Source organism: Chionomys nivalis, chromosome 7 (assembly GCF_950005125.1).
Source record: "Chionomys nivalis chromosome 7, mChiNiv1.1, whole genome shotgun sequence".
NCBI lineage: Eukaryota > Metazoa > Chordata > Mammalia > Rodentia > Cricetidae > Chionomys > Chionomys nivalis.
Genome location: NC_080092.1, coordinates 101,744,404 through 101,765,908, shown reverse-complemented (window position 1 = coordinate 101,765,908; position 21,505 = coordinate 101,744,404). Strand labels below are relative to the sequence as shown.

The following is a 21,505-nucleotide window of genomic DNA, read 5'->3' as shown; positions in this document are numbered from 1 at the left end:
AACCCTAAAAACCACCTGACACATTTTAGGACACACACATTAACTCTGGAGTGGCACACTGGACAAAGTGTTACTTTTGTTTTGCCTGTAAGAGTCTGAGCAAAATGAGTATATTGTCTAGAAGTGTTTTTTTCTCATCACTAACAAAGTTGATGATTACACAGTAGTCAAGAGTTTGTGCATGTCTGGCTCTGGGTGAACAAGATTGTCCTCCACCACACTCAGTCACCTATGGTGACAAATGCCACAAGCCCTCCTCGATCTGCCTCACACCCCAACACTTCACAGCACCTGTGCACTCCACTGGAACGGAAAAGATCCTCCAAGCCAGCAGCCAGCAGGGAAAAGCAAACTCAAACTACAGTACCTGCTAAAGTGCCAGCAATCAAAAGAGAAAATGTCAAAGCACCTGAACTATACAGTCAGTGTCTTTTCTTCCCACAGCACGGCTCTAACCACACAAGGCAAAGGCGTGCACCACCACGTAGCCGGAAATAGAAAGCTTAAGGAGCAAACCCAGCAGGAACACACATGAGCTCACCTAAAATTATACACTAGAATTTTCTTAGGAGGCAGAGACAGGTGGGTCTCTGAGCTGGAGGCCAGTCTGATCTACACAGCAAGTCCAAGGACTACATAAAGATATTCTGTTTCAAACAAACAAACATCCAACAAAACAACAGCAAATTTCTATTTAAAAAGCATCCTTTTCGGGGCTGGAGAGATGGTTCAATGGTTAAGAGCACTTACTGCTGCTCTTGTAGAGGACCTGGGCTCAGTTCCCAAAATCCACACAGCAGCTCACAACTATCTAACATCAGTTTCAGGGGAGGGCCTGATGCTATCTTCTGACCTCCATGGGCACAAGGCTCACCATGTACACAGGCATTCATGTAGGCAAGACACTCACTCATACACATTAAAATAAATTAAAAATAAACAAAAACATCCATTATCTGGGTGTGGTGGTGTATTCCTTTAATAATAGCATGTGAAGGCAGAGGTGGGTGGATATCTGTAAATTCCAGGTTAGCCTGGTCTACACAGCAAGTTTTTATTAGGTCAGCCAAAGTTACACAGTGAGACTGTCTCAAAAGAAGCAATGCAAAAATTCTTTCCTGGAGGCTGAGGCAGGAAGGAAGATCATTGAGAGCTCCACACCAGCCTGGAAGACATAGAGGTCCTGTTACAAAGGAACAAAACCAGCTAGGCATAGTTGTATAGTTTCACACACTTGTGATACTGGAAAGCTGAGACAGGACTACCAAGAACTCAAGGCCAGCTTGAACTATATGATGTTCCAAGAAAGTCTGAGCCACACAATGGTACTTAGTCTCAATAAACAAATAAATACTAACAAGAATAAATAAATTTTTTGAATAAACTTTTGTGATGTTTTTGAGATGGGGTTTCTCTGTAGCTTTGGCGTCTGTCCTGGAACTAGTTCTTATAGACCAGGCTGGCCTCTGCCTCCTGAGTGCTGAGATTAAAGGCCAGTGCCACCACCACCCTGGCTTTGAATAAATAAAATTCTAAGAAAGCTTCCTAATTTAAAATCTATCCAAAGAGCTAGATATGGTGGTGTGTGCCTATAACCATAACAGTTATGAGTCAAACAGGAGGATCAGAAGGAGTTCAAAGTCATCCTGAGTTTATATTATGTCCCAAGTCAGTCAGCCTGGGATACATGAGATCTTTTCTCACAGACTAACACGGAAGCACTTGAGAATATTCACAGCAGCATTATCCATAATAATTCCAGATAAAACTATTTTATGTGTTCATCTGGAGCAGAATAAATTGTACTAAATTCACATTCTTAAAAGTTTACAGGGCTGGAGAGATGGCTCAGTGGTTAAGAGCGTTGTCTGCTCTTCCAAAGGTCCTGAGTTCAATTCCCAGCAACCACATGGTGGCTCACAACCATCTGTAATGAGGTCTGGTGCCCTCTTCTGGCCTGCGGCATACATGTGTATACAAAATAAATAAATATTAAAAAAAAAAAAAAAGTTTACAGACATGAAGCCAGGCAGTGGTGGTGCACGTCTTTAGTCCAAGCACTTGGGAGGCAGAGACAGGCGAATCTCAAAAGAATTCAAGGCCAGTCTGGTGTACAGAGTGAGTTCCAGGACAGCCAGGGCTACACAGAGAAACCCAGTCTCAAAAAAGAAAGAAAGAGGGGCTGGAGAGATGGCTCAGAGGTTAAGAGCACTGGCTGCTCTTCCAGAGGTCCTGAGTTCAATTCCCAGCAACCACATGGTGGCTCACAACCATCTGTAATGAGATCTGGCGCCCTCTTCTGGCGTGCAGGCATACATCGAGGCAGAATGTTGTATACATAATAAATAAATCTTTAAAAAAAAAAAAAAGAAAGAAAGAGGGAGGGAGGGAGGGAGGGAGGGAGTGAGGGAGGGAGGGAGGAAAGGGGCTTTACAGAAATGAAACAAACACCAGTTATGTTAAAGACACAGACTATTTTCATAAGCAACTTTCAAATCCCTTTACCTCAGAGTCCATTGTTTATTCTATATCCATTCAAAAGCAAAGACACCTAATGCATGGTTTAGAATGCAGGACAGTGGTCCAGAGCCAAGGAGGAGGCAGTGTGGAGGATGCTGATGATATGCATTCTAACACAAGTGGCTTTCACTAAATTTCACCCAGAACAGGATACTTCTGGGTTTGGATTTCAGGAAAGCAGCAACGGCAATGACTCAGAAGAGATTAGAGAAACGCTCAAATGAGTAAGAGGGGCAGGTAAGGAGTTCTGTGTATTCAGAGAAGTAGGTAGGACGAGGATGAACCCACAGGCTACGGAAGGACTGGGACTAAAGAGAAAACCGGGAAGAAAGAACAAGCAACGCTGAAGAGCATGCCACCCTTAGCATTTCCTTCTTCCTGCCCTGTATCTTATACAGGTCTGCAGTCCCTTGTCCAAATTTAAAAGTAAAGGTTCTGACAACCTAACCTCAAATTCCCTGGCAGCCCATTCTGACCTGCATTGAAGAGTTAATTATAGCCTTCAATTGCCCCACTTAGTGAGAACATCCTTGTGTTTTTGCCTCAGAAGTCTAACAGTCTGGATCACAAGGTACTCGGGAGTGTGGAATCACACATAGCGCACACGACATCCACTTTTCTTTAGTCCACCAGACCCGCAGGTTTCCAGTGGATTCTAACACTGTGCTGTCACTAATAGGCAATAAATGCTCCCTGCATACTTATCTTGGATCACTCTCGCAGCAGACCCAAAATTATCCAGAGAAGCAGAGCAGTAAGCTGGTAACTCCTGCCCTCTGTTGGCCGGCATGTCTCAGAGCCAGGAGCAGAGGCTCACACACTACCAGACAAGAGTACTAGCTACTACCCAGTGGGGTTAAACAAAATCTTGACTCACAGTTTATATGATCCATAGTCACTGGGCAGAAAGTATTAAAGGAAATCTCTTTACCCTTAACACACTGAACCTATAACTACTCAAAAAACATCTATTAAAAAAAAAAAAAAAAAGACATTTTGAGGTGGGTGTAATGGCACAAACCTTTAATCCAGCACAGACAGAGACAGGAGGACCTCTGAGTTTTGAGGCCAGGCTGGTCTACAGAGTAAATTCAGGACAGCCAAGGCTACACAGAGAAACCCTGTCTCCAAAAACAAAACAATTCCATTCTAGGGCTAAAATGGCTCTCAGTTGGTAGAATGTTTGCCTGGGATCTAAGAAGACCTAGGTTCAATCCCTTCTCTTAGTAACACAAAATGAACAAACAGAAGTTCATTCTAAAAAGGAGTTCATGAGTTACCCTTTATGTATTAACCTGACAACAGGAAACGGCAGTTCATCTTCCTTAGTCCTATTTCCCAAGATCCAACTGTTCCTACGACATGTCAACTTTAGCCTCATGAGGAGATTCTACAGAGGAGGAGTTTGTCTGCTTAGTACAGAAAATCTACAGGGGCACGACAGAGACAGAGATAGAGCACAGTAAGCCAGGCTAAGCTCTCGCCCCCAAGACAAGAATCATTTTCTATTCACCTAAAATTCAAAAGAAACAATATTATCAACCCAGTCAAAATGAAGAACTAAATTCTCTTCCTGTCTTGAGACAGGCCTGGGTAGCAAATTTAGCAATCCTCTTTTACAAAACCAGAAAACAAACACACAAAAAACCTAACCAAAAAACAAAACAAAACAAAAAAAAAAAGAAAAAGAAAAAGAACAACAAAAAAGCCCACTAGGTTTGCACCCTTGGCACATTGTCTTAAATTGTTTAAAATTTCAGATCCTGATGAACAAGATCAGTTCATACAAAGAAAGAATTTAATCTCCAAAATTAGCAAGCAGCTCTTTGTCAGAAATTTTATTAGGCTAATTCATGTTTTTGACATTTTTGCTTATTTATTTGGGGGAAGAAGTGTCCAACACAGTGTATGTGAGTTGGTTCTCCCCTTCTACTATGTAGGTTTTGAGGACTGAACTCAAACTCAGATGCTGAGGCTTGGTGGTAACCACCTCTATCCAATGAGCCATCTTGCTAGCCCAAATTGATTTTATTTCCTATAATCCCAGACGCCAAATACACATTTTAAAAAACAGGTCTTGATTTCTTATCATAGGAAAAGCATAAAATTCAAAGACAGCAAACAGAAAATCTTAATCTGAGAGCATTATTAACTCTAATCCGTTTGTTCTAATTTAGCCAGAAATGCAGATGAGGACTGTCAAGGACATTTCCCTCCTTGGGAGTGAGATGGCATTGTTAATTAATAATTAACAATGTGGTGGTTCGGATGAGATGTCCCTCATATTCTCAGGTATTTGAATACTTGGTCCCTAGCTGTTGGCAAAGTTGTAGCAGGCTTAGGAGATGGAGTAAGTATGTTACTGGTTTTAGAAGCCACGCAGTTTCTAGTGTGTGTGCCCTCCCTCCCTCCCTCCGTCCTTTCTGCTTGTCAAAGGTGTGAACTCTCCCGCTTGCTGCTCCAGCTGCCCTGCTTCCCCATCATAGCCATGATAATAATGGACTATCATCCCTCTGGAACTTTAAGTCCAAACAAACCCTTCCTTCTAAAAATTGCCTTGGCCATGATATTTCATCACTGCACAAGAAAAGTAACTAATGCAGACTGAGAAAACAGAACAGCTTCATAGTCCATAAACAGGCTGAAGAGGAAACACAAAACCCCAAAAGCAGCCAGGCAGTGGTGGGTGGTGCACACCTTTAATCCTAGCACTAGGTCTAGGCAGGCAAATCTTTGAGTTCAAGGTCAGCCTGGTCTACAGAGTAAGTAACAGGACAGCCAGGACTACACAGAGAAACCTTGTCTTGAAAAACAAACAAACAAAAATACAAACCACCTAACACTGGAGAAATGACTCAGTGGCTCAGTGCGACTGTTGCTCTTGTATAAGGCTTGATCCCTACGTCCAGAATCCACAAGGTGGCTCACAACCACTCCCAACAGCAGCTCCATAGGATCCGATGCCTCTGATTTCTGTGGTCACCAAATATGCACGTGGCTCACAAACATACATGCAAGCAAAATATTCATATGCATAAAATAAATAAATCTAAAACAATAGTAAAGTCTATCTAGGCTACGAGGACTAGAAACACAATCATTATTTCTACTCTATATGTGTGAATACTTTGCTTGCAGGCACTATGTTCATGCAGGGCCAGAATAGAGTATCAGATTCCCTGGAACTGAAGTTCCAGGTTATTAGCCGCTACATGGATGATAAGAATCAAATCCTGGAAGAGAGGGAAAGAATGTGTATACACAACATAATTCACACCCTGTCCAACAGACAGGAATCCGTGCAGAGCAAGTCACAAAGGACACTGGAAAGTGAGCACTGGGTGTGGCCACGAGCCTGGCACCCCAGTACTCCAGGGGCTGAGGAGGACTGGTAGTAGATTGAGGTCAGCCTAAGTAAGCTATGATGGAAGACCCTGTTTCAAAACCCAAAACAAATGACAAATGCTGACACAGCCAGGATACATTTCATCTCCAACAGGGTCTCTACTGTTTAAAATCAAATTCTGTTAAGTCCAAAGCAGGTCCCAAAAATGGCAAAGCCACTGACAATATCCTAAATGACAGTCTGGGCTAACCTGAGGCTGGATTCTTACAGGGTAACAGGATTGCTATGAGGTAAACAAAAACGTAGATCCAGCATCCCTCAGCAATCTCATGAAGTGAGATTGTTTGTCTTGGCAAGTTATTAGTTCCCTTATCTGTCTCCAACAGACAACTATCTCCAACAAAGAGCATCTAGTTCCAGATTAAGCCAAATTAGTCTGTAACAGATTAAAGTCCTCACTCTAGCCCCCAGGTTTTCTGGCTCAAGCACCCCCACATACACACCTGTCCCCATAAAACTGGCAAGACCCAGCAGTTTGTTCCCCCAAATTCACTTTTTCTTTCTAAAAAAAAAATTATTTATTATTTTATGTATGAGTTTTCTAACTATTATGCCAGAAGAGGGCATCAGATCCCACTATAGATGGTTGTGAGTCACCATGTGGTTGCTGAGAATTGAACTCAGGACATCTGAAAGAGCAGTCAGTACTCTTAACCTCTGAGCCATCTCTCCAGCCCTAAATTTTCTTTCTGTCCACAGTGGCCTAGGTCAGTGTTTGCCCTATGCTTTTGCTTACAGAAACTTTTCACAGAATAGCACCTCTACAAACCCCATCTACTTCAGGGATTTTTCAAAGTTCTTTATAACAAGTATTATCACAGATTTTCAAATACAATTTGATCATTTAAAAGACTACCTGCGGGGTGGGGCTGGGAGTGAAACAGCTTTCCAGGATTTGTCTAGGTCTTGGTTCAGTGGTTATCATAAGAGTGAAACAGTGAAACAGTGAGAGCAACAGAACGCAAAAGACAGACAGGTAATATCAGCATCTCGTCAATTCAGGTTAAAACGTGTTCAGACTTCCTAGACATAATTTTCTTCAGACAACTCCAAAAACTAGACTACAATCCTACTTACAGGTCAGCTGACAGCCCTTCATTCAGTGTCTGACCTGGCATGGTGAAGAACCACCTACAACCACTTGCAATGCAGTCATCTTTCCTAGCAATGTTTTCTAACTTTGAGTGTTTACCAATAGAAGCTGAAGGCAGTCTCCAAATCTGTTTCTGCTCCAACCCTAAGAACTCAAGTAAAAAGCAAAGAAAAAAAGAAAAAGAAAAGAAAAAACTTCAAGCCAAACCACCAAACCTCAGTGCTTTAGACAAATTAATTTAGTCCAAAAACAAAAGATACTGCCTGAGGCAATGGGCTTTGAGACCTTCTCATACATGCTCTATCAACTAACGAACAAGTATCTCAGTTACTAAATGAAAGGTTCACATGGCTCTCAACCAACCAACAACCCCCTCCCCCCCAAGCAAACTACAAGGAGAACATGACTTCCAATGCTGATAGTCAAGACTGGTAACAAGGTTATGTTATATCCTAAGGTACATAAAGAAACAGGAAAGGGTAACTCACCAAAGAAGCAAACAAGATTTATGTATATTGCTTGGTGCTAGACCCTATGATTAGCGTGTGCTAGACCCTCTGTTCAATCTCTAATGTACATAGCCACACAAACAAGAACCGAATAGAGAGAAACCATTATTGAAGAAAGGCAGGTGCTGGACTTACCACACAACAACTTTAAAACAACCTCCTTAGCCAAGCATGGTGGCTCATGCCTGAGTCCCAGTATTTGGGAAGCTGAGGTTCAAGGTCAACCTAGGCTGAACACTGAGTTCTTGTCTCAAAAAACAAACAAATGAAATAAAATTTGGGGACTGGAGAGTTGGCTCGTGGCTAAGGGAGTATACTAACTGGCAAGGACCAGAGTTCAGGCCCCCAGCAATAAAACTGTGAACAGTTCACAATCACCTACAACTCCAGCTCCAGAGTTTCTGACACTTCTGGCCTCCCTGGGCACATATAGACACACATACAAATAATTAAAAACAAAGTAAGTCTTGAGAAAAGAAAGAAGTTGAGTGTAGTAACTCACCCCTTTAATTCCAGCACACAGGAGACAGAAGTAGCTGGATCTCTGTTCAAGGCCAGGCCAGTGTTGAACTAGAGAGTAGAAAGACTCTGTCAAGAAAGAAAGAAAGAAAGAGAAAGAAAGAAAGAAAGAAAGAAAGAAAGAAAGAAAGAAAGAAAGAAAGAAAGAAAGAAAAGGAAGAAAAGAAAAGGAAGAAAGAAAGAAAGAAAGAAAGAAAGAAAGAAAGAAAGAAAGAAAGAAAGAAAGAAAGAAAATATACACCAAGAAAAAACTTCTCCAAGAGAACAGAGAACAGGATGGTTTGTTAGTCCTAGCACTCAGGAGGCAGAGGCAGGAGGACTGCAACAGAACAACATGGTCTTCAGAGGTCCAGATCAGATGTCTCAAAACAAACTAAGAAAGAAATATTTTATCTTTGAAAAGCTAATTTCAATAAGTTTGACGGTATTCTATAAGAAACAGGGAAGGAAGCCGGGCGGTGGTGGCGCACGCCTTTAATCCCAGCACTTGGGAGGCAGAGGCAGGCGGATCTCTGTGAATTCGAGACCAGCCTGGTCTACAGAGTGAGTTCCAGGACAGGCTCCAAAACCACAGAGAAACCCTGTCTCGAAAAAGCAAAAAAAAAAAAAGGAAGGAAAGGGAAGGGAAGTGAAAGTTGAGCTACCAAGTCACTAAACTCAGGCTGGTCCGGTCAGGATGGTACACACAACTGGAAAAGGCACGGTTTAGGAGCAGGATTTGCTCCAGTTGGACACTCTCAGGAGCATCTCCCCAGACTTCTGCAAGGACAGTCACCAAAATAAGCAAATAAACAAAGACCACCACACCCTACTTCCATCTAAGACACACAGAAATCTAGGTCAGACGAGAGCGAGAGTCACACATGAATCAATCATATTTAGCTTTAAAACACATAGTACAAAACAAATGCCACTTTGGATAGTCCATCATCAACCAAAACAGGAATAGGTGGCTGGGCATGGCAGCCCACACCACTATCCCAACACAAGAGAGGCACAGGCAGGCAAACGAGTTTGAGGCCAACCTGGTCTACATAATGAGACTGTCTAATGGGGATGGGGGTAGATTTGATCCAACAGGTATGACTCCCCAGAAGTAGAGATAGTTATAGAATCAAGGGTGAATTGCCTGTAACATCCTGTCTTATTCTGCAGCATTCATGAAACACCAAGGTTTGCCGTTTTGTTTTGTTTGGGGATTTACTTTTATCTTACATGTAAAGGTCTTCTGGTTGTATGTATGTTTGTGCACCATGTGCATGCCTGGTGCTCAGAAGCCAGAAGGCAGCAACGGATACCTTGGAACTGGAATTAGAGTCAGCTGTGGGTCCTCTGTAAGAGCAGTAAATGCTTATAACTGCTCAGCCATTTCTCTAGCCACCTCCCAAGTTTGTTGCTGTTCTGTTTTAAGATTTATTTTTGCTTCTTGAGACAGGATCTCACTGTCTGGCCTGTAATTTACAAACCAGGCTGGCCTACAACTCACAAAGATCTCTGCCTGCCTCTAGATCCCAAATTCTGGAATTAAAGGTGTATACCACCACATCTGGCCTAAAAATTTATTTCTATTTTTGTGTCTATGTGTATGTACAATGGGGGGAGGCACTAGAACCAAATCCAGGTCCTCTGTAAGAGCAGCCAGTGTTCTTAACTGCTGGGCCATCTTTCCATCCCCAAAAGTCAAATTTTAAAAGTGTGTATTGATGGGCTGGTGGTACACACCTTTAATTCCAACATTCAGGAGGGAGAGGCAGGCTAGTCTCTGAGTTAGAGGCCAGTCTTGTCTGCAGAGCAAGTTCCAAGACAGCCAGGGCTACACAGAGAAACCCTGTCTCAAAATAAGATTAAAAATAAAACAAAAACAAAACAAAGCCTACATACATCAAGGGCCAGTGAGATGGCTCAACAGGTAAAAGCACTGGCTGCCAAGTCTGCCAACCTGCATTCTATCTCTGGAATTCATACAGAAGAGATAGAACATGGGCTGTCCTCTGACATATATATGTATGTATACATGTGTATCCTCTGACCTACATAGAGCATTTTGTACATACCCATACATATCTTTCTTTATGCCTACCTTGAACAATTCACTAGTAAACACCTGTGTAGTGATATTTTGTTTATGATTTAACAATTAAAGCTTGCCTGAAGATCAGAGTGCATAGTTAAGCCACTAGAGGCCAGGGAGTGGTAGCACACACCTTTAACCCAGCACTAGGGAGGTAGAGACAGGAATGATTTGGCTGGGAGGAGAGAGGAGCTCAGTGCAGTCTGAGGTTTAGCAGAGACAGGGAGTCTGGAGATGCAGCCTGAGGACTGAATCGCCCCTTCGATCTGAGAATTGGTAGAGGTAAAAAAAAACTCTCTAGTGGCTGGCCTCTTTGGTTCTCTGATCTTCAGCATTAACCTCTATATTTGACTCTGGGTTTTTATTATTAAGACCAACTAGAGGAGCCGGGCGGTGGTGGCGCACGCCTTTAATCCCAGCACTCGGGAGGCAGAGGCAAGCGGATCTCTGTGAGTTCGAGACCAGCCTGGTCTACAAGAGCTAGTTCCAGGACAGGCTCCAAAACCACAGAGAAACCTGTCTTGAAAAACCAAAAAAAAAAAAAAAAGACCAACTAGAGGGCTGGAGAGAGAGAGATGGCTCAGAGGTTAAGAGCACTGGTTGCTCTGCCAGAGGTCCTGAGTTCAGTTCCCAGCAACCACATGGTGGCTCACAACCATCTGTAAGGAGATCTGGTGTCCTCTTCTGGTGTGTGTGTGTGTGTGTGTGTATAATTAATAAATTAATTTAAAAAACAAATTTAAGAAAGACCAAGTAGAATTCGTGCTACACACCTGAGTCCCATTAAGTCCCATGACCTAGAGGAGGTCACAGGTCACAACTCCAGGAAGAGGAGAACCTGAAGAGGAGCCATTCAGATCCACAGACTATATACTCAGGACCTGAATGGTTATTTAGGTATATTTAGGATATGCTCTAGTAGAAAAGTGGGCAAAGTAGACAAAGTCTCAATAAAAAGCCAGGATGGGGGCTGAAGAAATTAAGGAGACTGGCTGCTCTCCCAGAGGACCCAGGTTCAATTCCAGCACCTACATGGCAGCTCATTACTGTCTGTACTCCAGCTCCAGGAGTTCCAACACCTTCATACATATACACATGCAGGCAAAACACCAATGCACATAAAATAAATAATTTTGTAAAAAAATCAGAATGCACAGCTAACCTTTAAGCCACGGAGGCCACACCAAGCTCAGATGGGTATGGAAATGACCTCTAACAGTTTAGAAATGGCAAACGTAGCATTTTCACAACTCCTCTCGTGTCTCTAGCAAACCTGTTTATATCCACTTAAGAGAAAACCAAGAGATGAGCTTTGCTACTGCAGCTGCGTGAGTCTCAGTATCTTGGATAGCTATCACTTACTGCTATGGTGACTCTAATGCACACCTAACTGGTCCACTCTCCCTGCAGTAAACCAGGGTGACAAAAGTAGAACTCAGGTTAAAAAACAAAAAATAAAACAGCTGGGCAGTGCTGGTGCATCTCTGTGAGTTCAAGGCCAGTCTGGTCTACAGCTTGTACCAGACAGCCAGGGCTACACAGTGAAACCCTGTCTCAAAACAGCAAAGCAAAGCAAAGCAAAACAAAACCCCAACCAATGTAGACCCAACCCTCAGTAACTATAAATGTGCCCAGAAGACTATGTCACACTAAAATCAACTGGACAGAAGTTTGTCTAGTGGACAAACCAAAGCTATCGCGGCCATGGGACAGAGCTGTGCCAATCAGACACTCCTAGGCTCCTTCTCCAGGGTTAGAACGGGCATGCCATGGTGAAAGCAGGTAGGGGTCTAGTTGGATAACACCAACACAGAAACACAGTAACTTGGAGTTTGGGATTTGGGGATCTTTTTATAACTACAATAATATTTTTCCAAGCTACAGTGGAACCACCTTTTGAGGCTTCAACATAACCATTACAAATGTTTAACTTCAACCTTGACCCTGGAATCTTTTCAGATTTTCTACAAAGAACCCTCCTCCCTTTCCCCCCAAATTCAGCAGGCTCTCATCAAGTCTGCTGAGAATCATTAACAAAGAGGATCTTCAGGACTCAATTTTCAGCTCTAGAACCAAGGTCCTTCCCTCAACCACAAGGCTCACCTCAAGTGTCAGACAGAAGAGGACGAGACGAGAGCAGCTTTTGTAATAGGCACAAGTCAGATACTGTTGTGGGGCAAAACTGAGATGTCTCTCTCATAAGTTACTGGCATATCTAGTTTGAAAGAGAATTACATCTCAAGGGAGATCACTGTAAAGCAAGAGTGTGCACCTGATGTTATTCTGACCTCCACACAAGTACCATGACACAAATAACACACGTGTATTTTTTTAATCTGTCAAGGGCCAACAGGATGTCTCAGTGAATAAAGACATCTCAGTGTGATCCCAGAACCCATATACATGATAGAGAGAACCAGTTCCCTATGTTGTCCTCCTGTGAGTCTACATATGTGCCCCTACACACATGTGCCCACGCACACACACACAAAATAAATGTTTTGAAAACTGTCATTGCTGACACCTGGGACTGTCATCCATTGTAGGGATCTGTCCTGAGTACTGCGGAATTTGTGCCAGCATCCCTGACCTTCAATCTCTGCATGCCAGCACACCAGCCTTCTGCATATGCCTAGTAAACATGTCCACATTGCCTAAAGTCTTGAGGAGAGACATCAGAACCACTTCTTGGACTACTTCAGCTTTCACTGTATAAGGTAGACAAGCTTTGTCAAAAGGTCAATTAGAGCAAAAAGCACATACTGTCTAAAGAATTCCTAGAATCTGCTTCAAAGTAGCTACAATGTAGAAAAGTCCACACACACTGCAAATCCATGTGGAAGGAAGGTAGTACCCCTCAATGAAGCTGAGTCTCAAGAAGAGTCCTTACATCTTCCTGTGCCACCACTCCTGGAACAAGAGAGGTAACAACTTGATAGGATGCTCAGCACTTGCTTTGAGTGACAGCAATAGCAACATGTGCCTGTGTGACAGGTCATGGTTTGCTTAAATTAGAGAATTCAAAAGACCAGAAGCATGAAAGCTGACAAATATATTGTCATTATTTAAGATGGTATAAATCACCTTTGCTTAAAAACAAAACAAAACAAACAAAAAAGCCCAAAAACATAAGCAGGGCTGGAGAGATGGTTCAGTGGTTAGAGCACTGGCTGCTCTTCCGAAGGACCTGGGTTCATTTCCCAGCACCCACATGCTTGCTCACAACTATCTGTAACTCCAGTTCCAGGGAATCCAACACCCTCACACAGACATACATGCAAGCAAAATACCAATGCCATAAAATAAAAACAAATTTTAAAAAAACCAAACATAAACTAGGCGGTGATGGCACATGCACTTGGTACTCGGGAGACAGAGGCAAGAGGATCTCTGTGAGTCTGAGGCTAGCCTGGTGTACAGAGTAAGTTCCAGGAAAGCCATGGCTACACAGAGAAAACCTGCCGAGAGAGAGAGAGAGAGAGAGAGAGAGAGAGAGAGAGAGGGAGGGAGGGAGGGAGGGAGGGAGGGAGGGAGGGAGGGAGAAAGAGAGAGAGAGAGAGAACCAAGATAAAATAAGAAAAGAACTGGAGGCCGGGCGGTGGTGGCGCACGCCTTTAATCCCAGCACTTGGGGGGCAGAGGCAGGCGGATCTCTGTGAGTTCGAGACCAGCCTGGTCTACAGAGCTAGTTCTAGGACAGGCTCCACAGCCACAGAGAAACCCTGTCTCGAAAAACCAAAAAAAAAAAAAAAAAAAGAAAGAAAAGAACTGGACAAAATGTACTATCCAAGCCGGGCAGTGGGGCACACCTTTAATCACAACACTTGGGAGGCAGAGGCAGGTGGATCTCTGTGAGTTAGAGGCCAGCCTGGTCTACAAGAGCTAGTTCCAGGACGGGCTCCAAAGCTACAGAGAAACCCTGTCTTGAAAATCAAACAAAACAAAAAAAAAAAAACAAACAAAAAAATATTATCCAAAATACTAATTGTTTTCCTTAGAAATTAACTTGTTTTAGAAACCCTTTTTCTCTCTCTTGTTTAAAAACAAAACAGAAACAGTTGCACTTTCCCAATGGAGAAGTCTGTACTCACTACCACATCCTCTTCTGGAGTATTTCCAAAAGTGCACAAAGCTGTCTTGTGCTTCTGCAACTGGCGATACAGAGGGACCTTCTAGAACACGGGGTGAGAGCAGATGAGGGAGCCACATTCAGCTAGAATCCCATCCTACTATACCAGCACCTGAGCATGTTTGCTCAAGAGTAACGTGGTAAACCAGCAATTAATGGCACAAATAACGACTGTTACCAGGCAGCGATGCTGTGCCATTTCTAGGGATTGCAAGTGTTTGGGGGATTTGGTACTGAATCTGATAGACTAGCAGGGGGAAAAAACTGTGTGAGAAGAGGAATTAGAACTCAAGAAGATAATGACAACAAGCCGGGCGATGGTGGCGCACGCCTTTAATCCCAGCACTCGGGAGGCAGAGGCAGGCGGATCTCTGTGAGTTCGAGACCAGCCTGGTCTACAGAACTAGTTCCAGGACAGGCTCCAAAGCCACAGAGAAACCCTGTCTCGAAAAACCAAAAAAAAAAAAAAAAGATAATGACAACAGACTACAAAGTGCTGTGGACAGCAAGGAAGCCTTCTTGCCTCTCTAATCTTGGCAGCAAAAGGGTGATTTACTGCCAGGCTGTTCTTGAGAATAGCATGTCACCAACCACCCCGAGGGTGCCCTAAGCTGCTGTGCTACCTGGAAAGCAAGAGATGACTTTCAAAGCTTATAGAACTCAGCTTCAAATGCCCACTTCTCCCAGAAAAGAGGTTATGTTCTAGGTCTCATGTATAAATATAAATATGAATTTTAAAAATACAAATAAAAAGCAAATAGAGACTGACAGAAGCCAGGAGGGACAATCACAGCATTAACAACCACATGATGGCTCACAGCCATCCATAGTGGGATCAGATGCCCTTTTCTGGCATAAAGGTTACATGTAGATAGAGCACCCACAAATAAAATTAAATAAATAAACAAACAAACAGACCTTAAAAAAAAAAACAAACCCTGGGCCAGGCTAGGCTGTGGTGGCACACACCTTTAATCTCAGCACTCAGGTGGCAGTCAGGCAGATCTCTGCGTTAGAGGCCAGCCTGGTCTACACATTAAGTTCTAGAACAATGTGGAAAGACCCTGTCTCAGAAAACAAAACAAACAAACAAAAAACTTATTTTTTTGGGTTGGGGTGGTCTAGTGAGAGCTGCAGGCTGCGTTCCTGCCACCCAGCTCCCAGCCACCTGGCTAGCTTATGCCCCAAAATAACAACACACAAACTGTATTCATTTAAACACTGCCTGGTCCCATTATATCTAGCCTCTTCTTGGCTAACTCTCATATCTTGCCTAACCCATATTTAGTAATCTGTGTAGCACCAGTCTTACCGGAAAAGATTCACCACGTCTGCCTCACTTCCTCCCAGCATTCTGTTCTGTTTACTCCGCCTACCTAATTTTCTGTCCTATCAAGGGCCAAGGCAGTTTCTTTATTAACCAATGAAACAACTCAAAACAGAAGACTCCCACATCAGGGTGGGGCTGGAATGATAGTCCAGTGATTAAGAGAATTTACTGCTCTAGGAGAAGATCCACTTTGGTTCCCGGCACCCACGTCAGCTCACAACCTGTAACTCCAGCCCTGAAGAATCTGACACCCATACACTTACATATATTGTAAAGAAAACATTTTTAAAAGTTGCCTAAACAAACAACAAAAAAATTGCTTATTTTGATGTTATATTTAAGTCTGTTACCATGACGACAACAGGAGCAACCCCAAACTTTATAGTCCCACTGATTTCTTCTCTTTTTTTTTTGGGGGGGGGGGTTGGAGACAGGGTGTCTCTGTGTATCCCTGGCTATCCTGGAACTCACTCTGTAGACCAGGCTGGCCTCAGACTCAAGAGAGATCCACCTGCCTCTGCCTCCAAGTGCTGGGATGAAAGACATGCGCCACCACCATGGTCTTAGGCACTGTGCAGAAAGCGACCCGTCCTCTAAGAGGACTTTCTTTACTAGACTGTATCAGCACTTTCCTAGTGCTGTGATGAAATACCATAACAAGGCAACTAGGGAAGAAAAAGTTTATTCTAGAATAATCTTATCTAAAGGGATAAAAACCATTATAGTGTAAGGTACAGCAGCAGGCATGGCAGCAGGAGCAGAAAGCTAAGAGATCAGATCTTGAACCATGAGCTTGAAATAGAAAAAACAAAACTAGAAGCTTTTAATTTCAAAAGCTTACCCTAAGGGATATATCCCTGCAAGGCACACCTCCTCAACCTCCCCCAACAGTCCCCACAGGGGACCCAATATTCAACTATCTGAGCCTGGGCTGGGGGACATTTTCACTAAAGTGAAAGCACTGTCCCACCAGCCAAATAAACCCACTTCCCCCTTAAGGTCACTCCCAGCTTGGATGCCCTCTACTCCAATGCCAGGCTATAGGCTCACTCACCTGTCCACCTTCAGGATCCCCAAGAAAACCGAACCCAGAACACCAGTGCTTCCAGAGTCACAGGGCCTCAGAACTAAAATGTCACATTTCCCCTATAGATTCCCTTGCACACATGACTGAAGAACAAGGATGTTCAGAATCATGTGGGGGGTTGTTTTTAGAAAAACACATTCCCCTATTGTTGTCATGCAATACCGAGTCCCAAGAACCCATCCACAATGGGCACAGGGTTCACTGGCCATCGCAGAGACAACCAGAGTACCAAAGATATTCACCAGAGCCTGGATATGCCAAATACACACAGAATATACTCTTCCAATGAATCAATCACACTTTAAACCTAAACTATTGCACTTCATAATTCTTCTAAATTATCTTTGAATTTTGTTTTCTTAGACATGGTGGCACTTGGAACATGGCTAGCCTGGAACTCACAGAGATCCTCCTGCCTCTTCTTCCCAAGTGCCGGGAGGCAGGCACTAAGATGCCAGGCACCTCTTTGAATTTTTAAGTAAACTACAAAATGTAAAGATGTAAAAGTTGGAACTAGATAAAATCATGATGGTTTAAACAAGAGATCAACCATGGACTGCTTTTTTTTTTAATGTACAGTGATTTTCAACAGGAAAACCAAGCAGTCGTGGCAGTCCATAGAGCCTAGCACTTGGGGTTAGTGGAACCTGTAGTGATGCACACCTTTAATCCCAGCACTTGGGAGGCAAAGGCAGGCAGAACACTGAGTTTGGGGACAGCCTGGTCTACAGAGTTCCAGTACAGCCAGGGCTACATAGAGAAATACTGTTTGAGGAAGAGAGAGAGGGGGGGGGGGGGGGGGGGGCTGGGGCAAAAGACTCACTAAGAGTTCAAGGCCAGCCTAACACCACACTTGAGTTTCAAGTCTGCCTGGCCTGTAGAGGAATTAACACACCTGAAAACAAAATAAGTGTTTACATCAGGTGTAGATGTAATCCTAGTTCCCTGATGGAGACAGGAAGATCTCCAGTTCAAGGTCACCTTGGTCTCCATAGTCAGACTGTCTCAAAAACATAAAGATAAAAACCATTTCAGCCTCAGCACAATTATTCTTTTACACTCCCTTTTAAGTATGTGTACATGTGTGTGTATTTGTTTAAAATCCATTAAAAAGAATTTGGGCAGTTAGAGTGCCGGCTCAGTGGTTAAGAGCACTGGCTAGTCTTCCAAAGCACGCAGGTTCAAATCCCAGGACACATATGGCAGCTCACAACTGTCTAATTCCAGCTCCAGGGAATCCAGATCCCTCTTCCGGCCTGTGAAGGCACCAGAAACAAATGATACACAGACAAATACTTGCAGGTAAAACATTTATACACGTAAAGTAATAATAAAATTTGGAAAACAGATTTAAAAAATAATTTGGGGCTAGAGAGATGGTTCATCAGGTAAGAACATGTACTGCTCCTTCAGAAGACCTGAGTTTAGTTCCCAGCACCTGTCAGTTCATAGCCACCCCTAACTCCAGCTACAGGGGATCCTGATGCCTGAGGATACTTACCCTCACATGTACATACCAACACACAGACACACACAAGTTTTCTTTAATCTAAAGTGTTTTAATTTAATTTCAAATTTGAAAAAGTAGTAACAATAAAAAAGAACTTCTAGGCCAGCAAGACGGCTCACTGGTAAGGCTCACACGGCCACAGCTGACAACTGGGGTAACTGCTGTCCTCTGGCCTCCCTGTGTGCTGTGGAGGTTGTAAGGATGGCAAGCGCATAATATATGTTTGTTTGTTTGTTTGTTTTGGAGCAGGGTCTCTCTATGACAAGCCTGGCTGTCCTGGAACTCTCTCTGTAGAACAGGCTGGCCTTGAAGAACTCACAGAGATCCACTTGCCTCTGCCTCCTGAGTACTGGGAATAAAGGTGTGTACCACTCACTATACCTGGCAACAAATGTAATTTTAAATGTATTCTGTTTTAAGTGGATGGGTGCTTGCCTGCATGTGTCTGTGCACTAAGTGCACGCCTGGTGAGCACCGCGTTCAGAAGAGGGCACCTGATGCCTAAGAGTGACCAACGGTTGCAGCTATAATGTGGACAAGCTGCCAACTAGAGCTAGGTCCTCTGCAAGAGCAACAAGTGCCTGAACCACAGAAACTGGTAAATTCTTCTTAAAAGTGAGCTCTGCAGCCCAGCAGTGTCCCATGCTGGAACACCCTTCCAAGGCTACGAAATATGGCACACATATCGACCTATCTTAAAAGCACAGCTCTTATCTATCTCCAAAAACTGAAAGCGATAAAAACTTCAGTCTGTGGCAAAAGCTACACTAGCACAGATCTAGAAAAGGAACCCCGGGGGAGTAATTAGCATTTCCTGGAGAGCAAAGTTGTTTCTCACGCACAGCAAACAACAACTTTCTCCAACCAAAGAAGTAAATGAAATTGTTTTGTACTACGACTGACAGTCCCTACTAGGCTCCCTTGTCACCCTATGTGACCTGTGACAAGTCCTTAAAAACCAAACACCTTTTGTTCTTGATTTTAGTTTTACAAGACAGTGTCTCGCCATGCAATTCAAACTGATCTAGAGTTTATTACACAGTCCAACTGAGCCGGAAACTCAAATTTCTATCTACTGCATCGGCCTCCAGAGTGCTTGGATTACAGGTTGTGGACAAGACACCTGGCTAGAGATGCTTTCAAAACAAAAACAAACAAACAAAAAAAAACTGCTGAAAATATCCAGTTTTCCCAGATGTCTAAGGTTCTGGACAGTTTTTAAATCCTTCATGTTTGAAGTTTTCTATTTTTTGACTACAAAAAAAAAAACTGGGAAAAGATTACTCTTAGGCTTAAGACACTGCCTTCAAAATTTTTTGCCACTGAAAATGTTAACAAGAAAAAGTAACAAGATACCTATCCTTGATTTAAGTTGGGTATTAAGTTCGGGTCACTTTTCCTACCAAACACAGCTTAACATCTCCCTTGGGTGCAACCTCCCTGATGGTTATAACAACTTATGCAAACTCCCAGAAGGCACAGAGAGCTCATAAAACTTCCACCCACCAACACAGGTGATGAAGGTAGGGCGAGCCGGTGGCTGATGATAGAAATGACGGTCTGTGTCCTGGGAGTCCCATGTCAGACTGGACAAAGGGTTGTGGGCTGCAATACCAGTGCATGGGATCTGACATAGGGGGGCCAGCAGGTTAAACATCCCTGGTGGAATCTGCGAATGTGGTCCAGTTCGGGTAGTGGGCGTTATGCTAGGGTGGGTCCCTAAGTCTAGATTCTGGCTGTAGGTCACAATCAGTGAATTGGTCCTGGTGTTGAACCTAGCCTCGCTCCTGGATAGCGGTCAGTTTCCCTCCCGAAGGGTGACCAGAGGTCTGGTTCAGGGTCTGATCCCGCTCGTAGGTAGCTGGGGTGGTGGGTCTGGGTCCTGCCTGCTCCCAGGGAAGGGGATCTGGGTCCCTCCCTCCCGAGGGGTGGCTAGCGTGGGTCAGGTCCAGGCCGCAGCCCCCGCCCGCCACTTACACGCGCGGCAGCTGCAGCGGCGGCGCCCCGCGCCGCTGGAACACCCCGTCCACGAACACGCCGTTCTTGCCGAGACAGCGCAGGTAGAAGTCGCCGCCCGCGTCCGGCCGGGGCTGCGCGGGTTCCGGGGCGGCCGCGCTATGGCCGCCGCCCGGGGGCGTGAAGATCTCCAGGTGGCGCCGCGAGATGAAGCTCGAATGGCCCATGCTCACGTCCACCGAGCCCTGCGACGAGTTGCGCCCGATGGTCACCGAACGCTTCTTCATGAGGTACTCGAACTCGCGGCCTTCGAGCCGCGCCACGGCCCAGCCGCCCGGCGGGGATCCGCCGCCCCCGGCCCCGCCGCCCGCGGGAGGGGCGCCCGCGCCCGACAGCGCCGCCGCGGCCGCCATCGCCTGCGAGGCCCGGCCGATCCGCGCGGGCGCCCTGGCGGGCCGAGGCCCGGGCGCGGTCGTGGGCCGCGCGAGCCGAGCACGGTCGCCGAGACCGCCGGCCGGCGAGGAGAGCTGCGAGGGCGGGAGCTCGCGCGGCCGCGCGCCGGGCCGGACGACGGACGGGCACGCTGGCCAATGGGCGCGGCGCACGCAGTGGGGCTACCGAGCCCGGCCAATGGCGAGCCGCGCCGCCGAGCGCCCGCACATCCGGCGGCGTCGCGCGACGCAGCTTGGCCGCGGCGGCGCGGAAAACCCGGGGCGGATGGGGAGCTGGCGTGGGGGCGCGCGCGTTCGCGGGGTGAGCGGGGGTCCAAGGTCACGACGGACGCGGGTGCGCCCCGAGAGCCGGTGGCCACGCTCGTACTGCGCCCTAGGCTGCGTCGAGTCCCGCACGTTGCACGGCTAGTGTGACACAGCGCACGGCTGCAACTCAAAACTACCCCGGTGTATAGTTCTGCACTCAGTAATTCATAGCAATGACTGCAAATCTGAACGTTTTGCCAGTGTGTGTGCGTGTGTATGTGTGAGAGAGAGAGAGACACAGAGACAGCCAGCCCATCACTCCCATTAAAAAAGAAACCATCACGGGGGCCGTGAGAACAGCAGAGCCCTGCTGATCGAGCAGGCTGTGAGGGGCTCAAGAAGCCAGTGCCATACAGGGGTGAAGCTCAGGCCCCAATGTCTTTTCCAGGACCGAAGGGCAGCGATGCACCTGCTTTGGTTCTGCTAAGAGAGGCACGTGGTCATGAGGAACGTCACACCAACATGGTGGCCCCTAGGTGCTGGCTGATGCGATGCAGTGTTCTCTCACTGAGGCACAAAAGGAGTTCGGGTCAGGGACCGTATAGTGGAGAGGTTGAGAGCAGGCTGTGCTTAATCTGCACAAGAGCTTCTAAATAGAGGCCCCGGGAGAGAGGCGTC

General features: G+C 45.2%; 1 protein-coding gene across 2 annotated transcripts in view; it reads right to left on the bottom strand.

Moving 5' to 3' along the window:
• Foxk2 (forkhead box K2) overlaps positions 1-20,661 on the bottom strand; it is a 45,806-nt gene extending 25,145 nt beyond the window's left edge. For both annotated transcript variants that reach the window (XM_057776028.1, XM_057776029.1), the window contains exon 1: positions 20,151-20,661. In XM_057776028.1, coding sequence (XP_057632011.1) covers positions 20,151-20,542 — 392 coding nt within the window. In that variant the 5' untranslated portion in view covers positions 20,543-20,661. The remainder of the gene's footprint in view (positions 1-20,150) is intronic.
• Between the last annotated feature and the right edge of the window lie 844 nt (positions 20,662-21,505).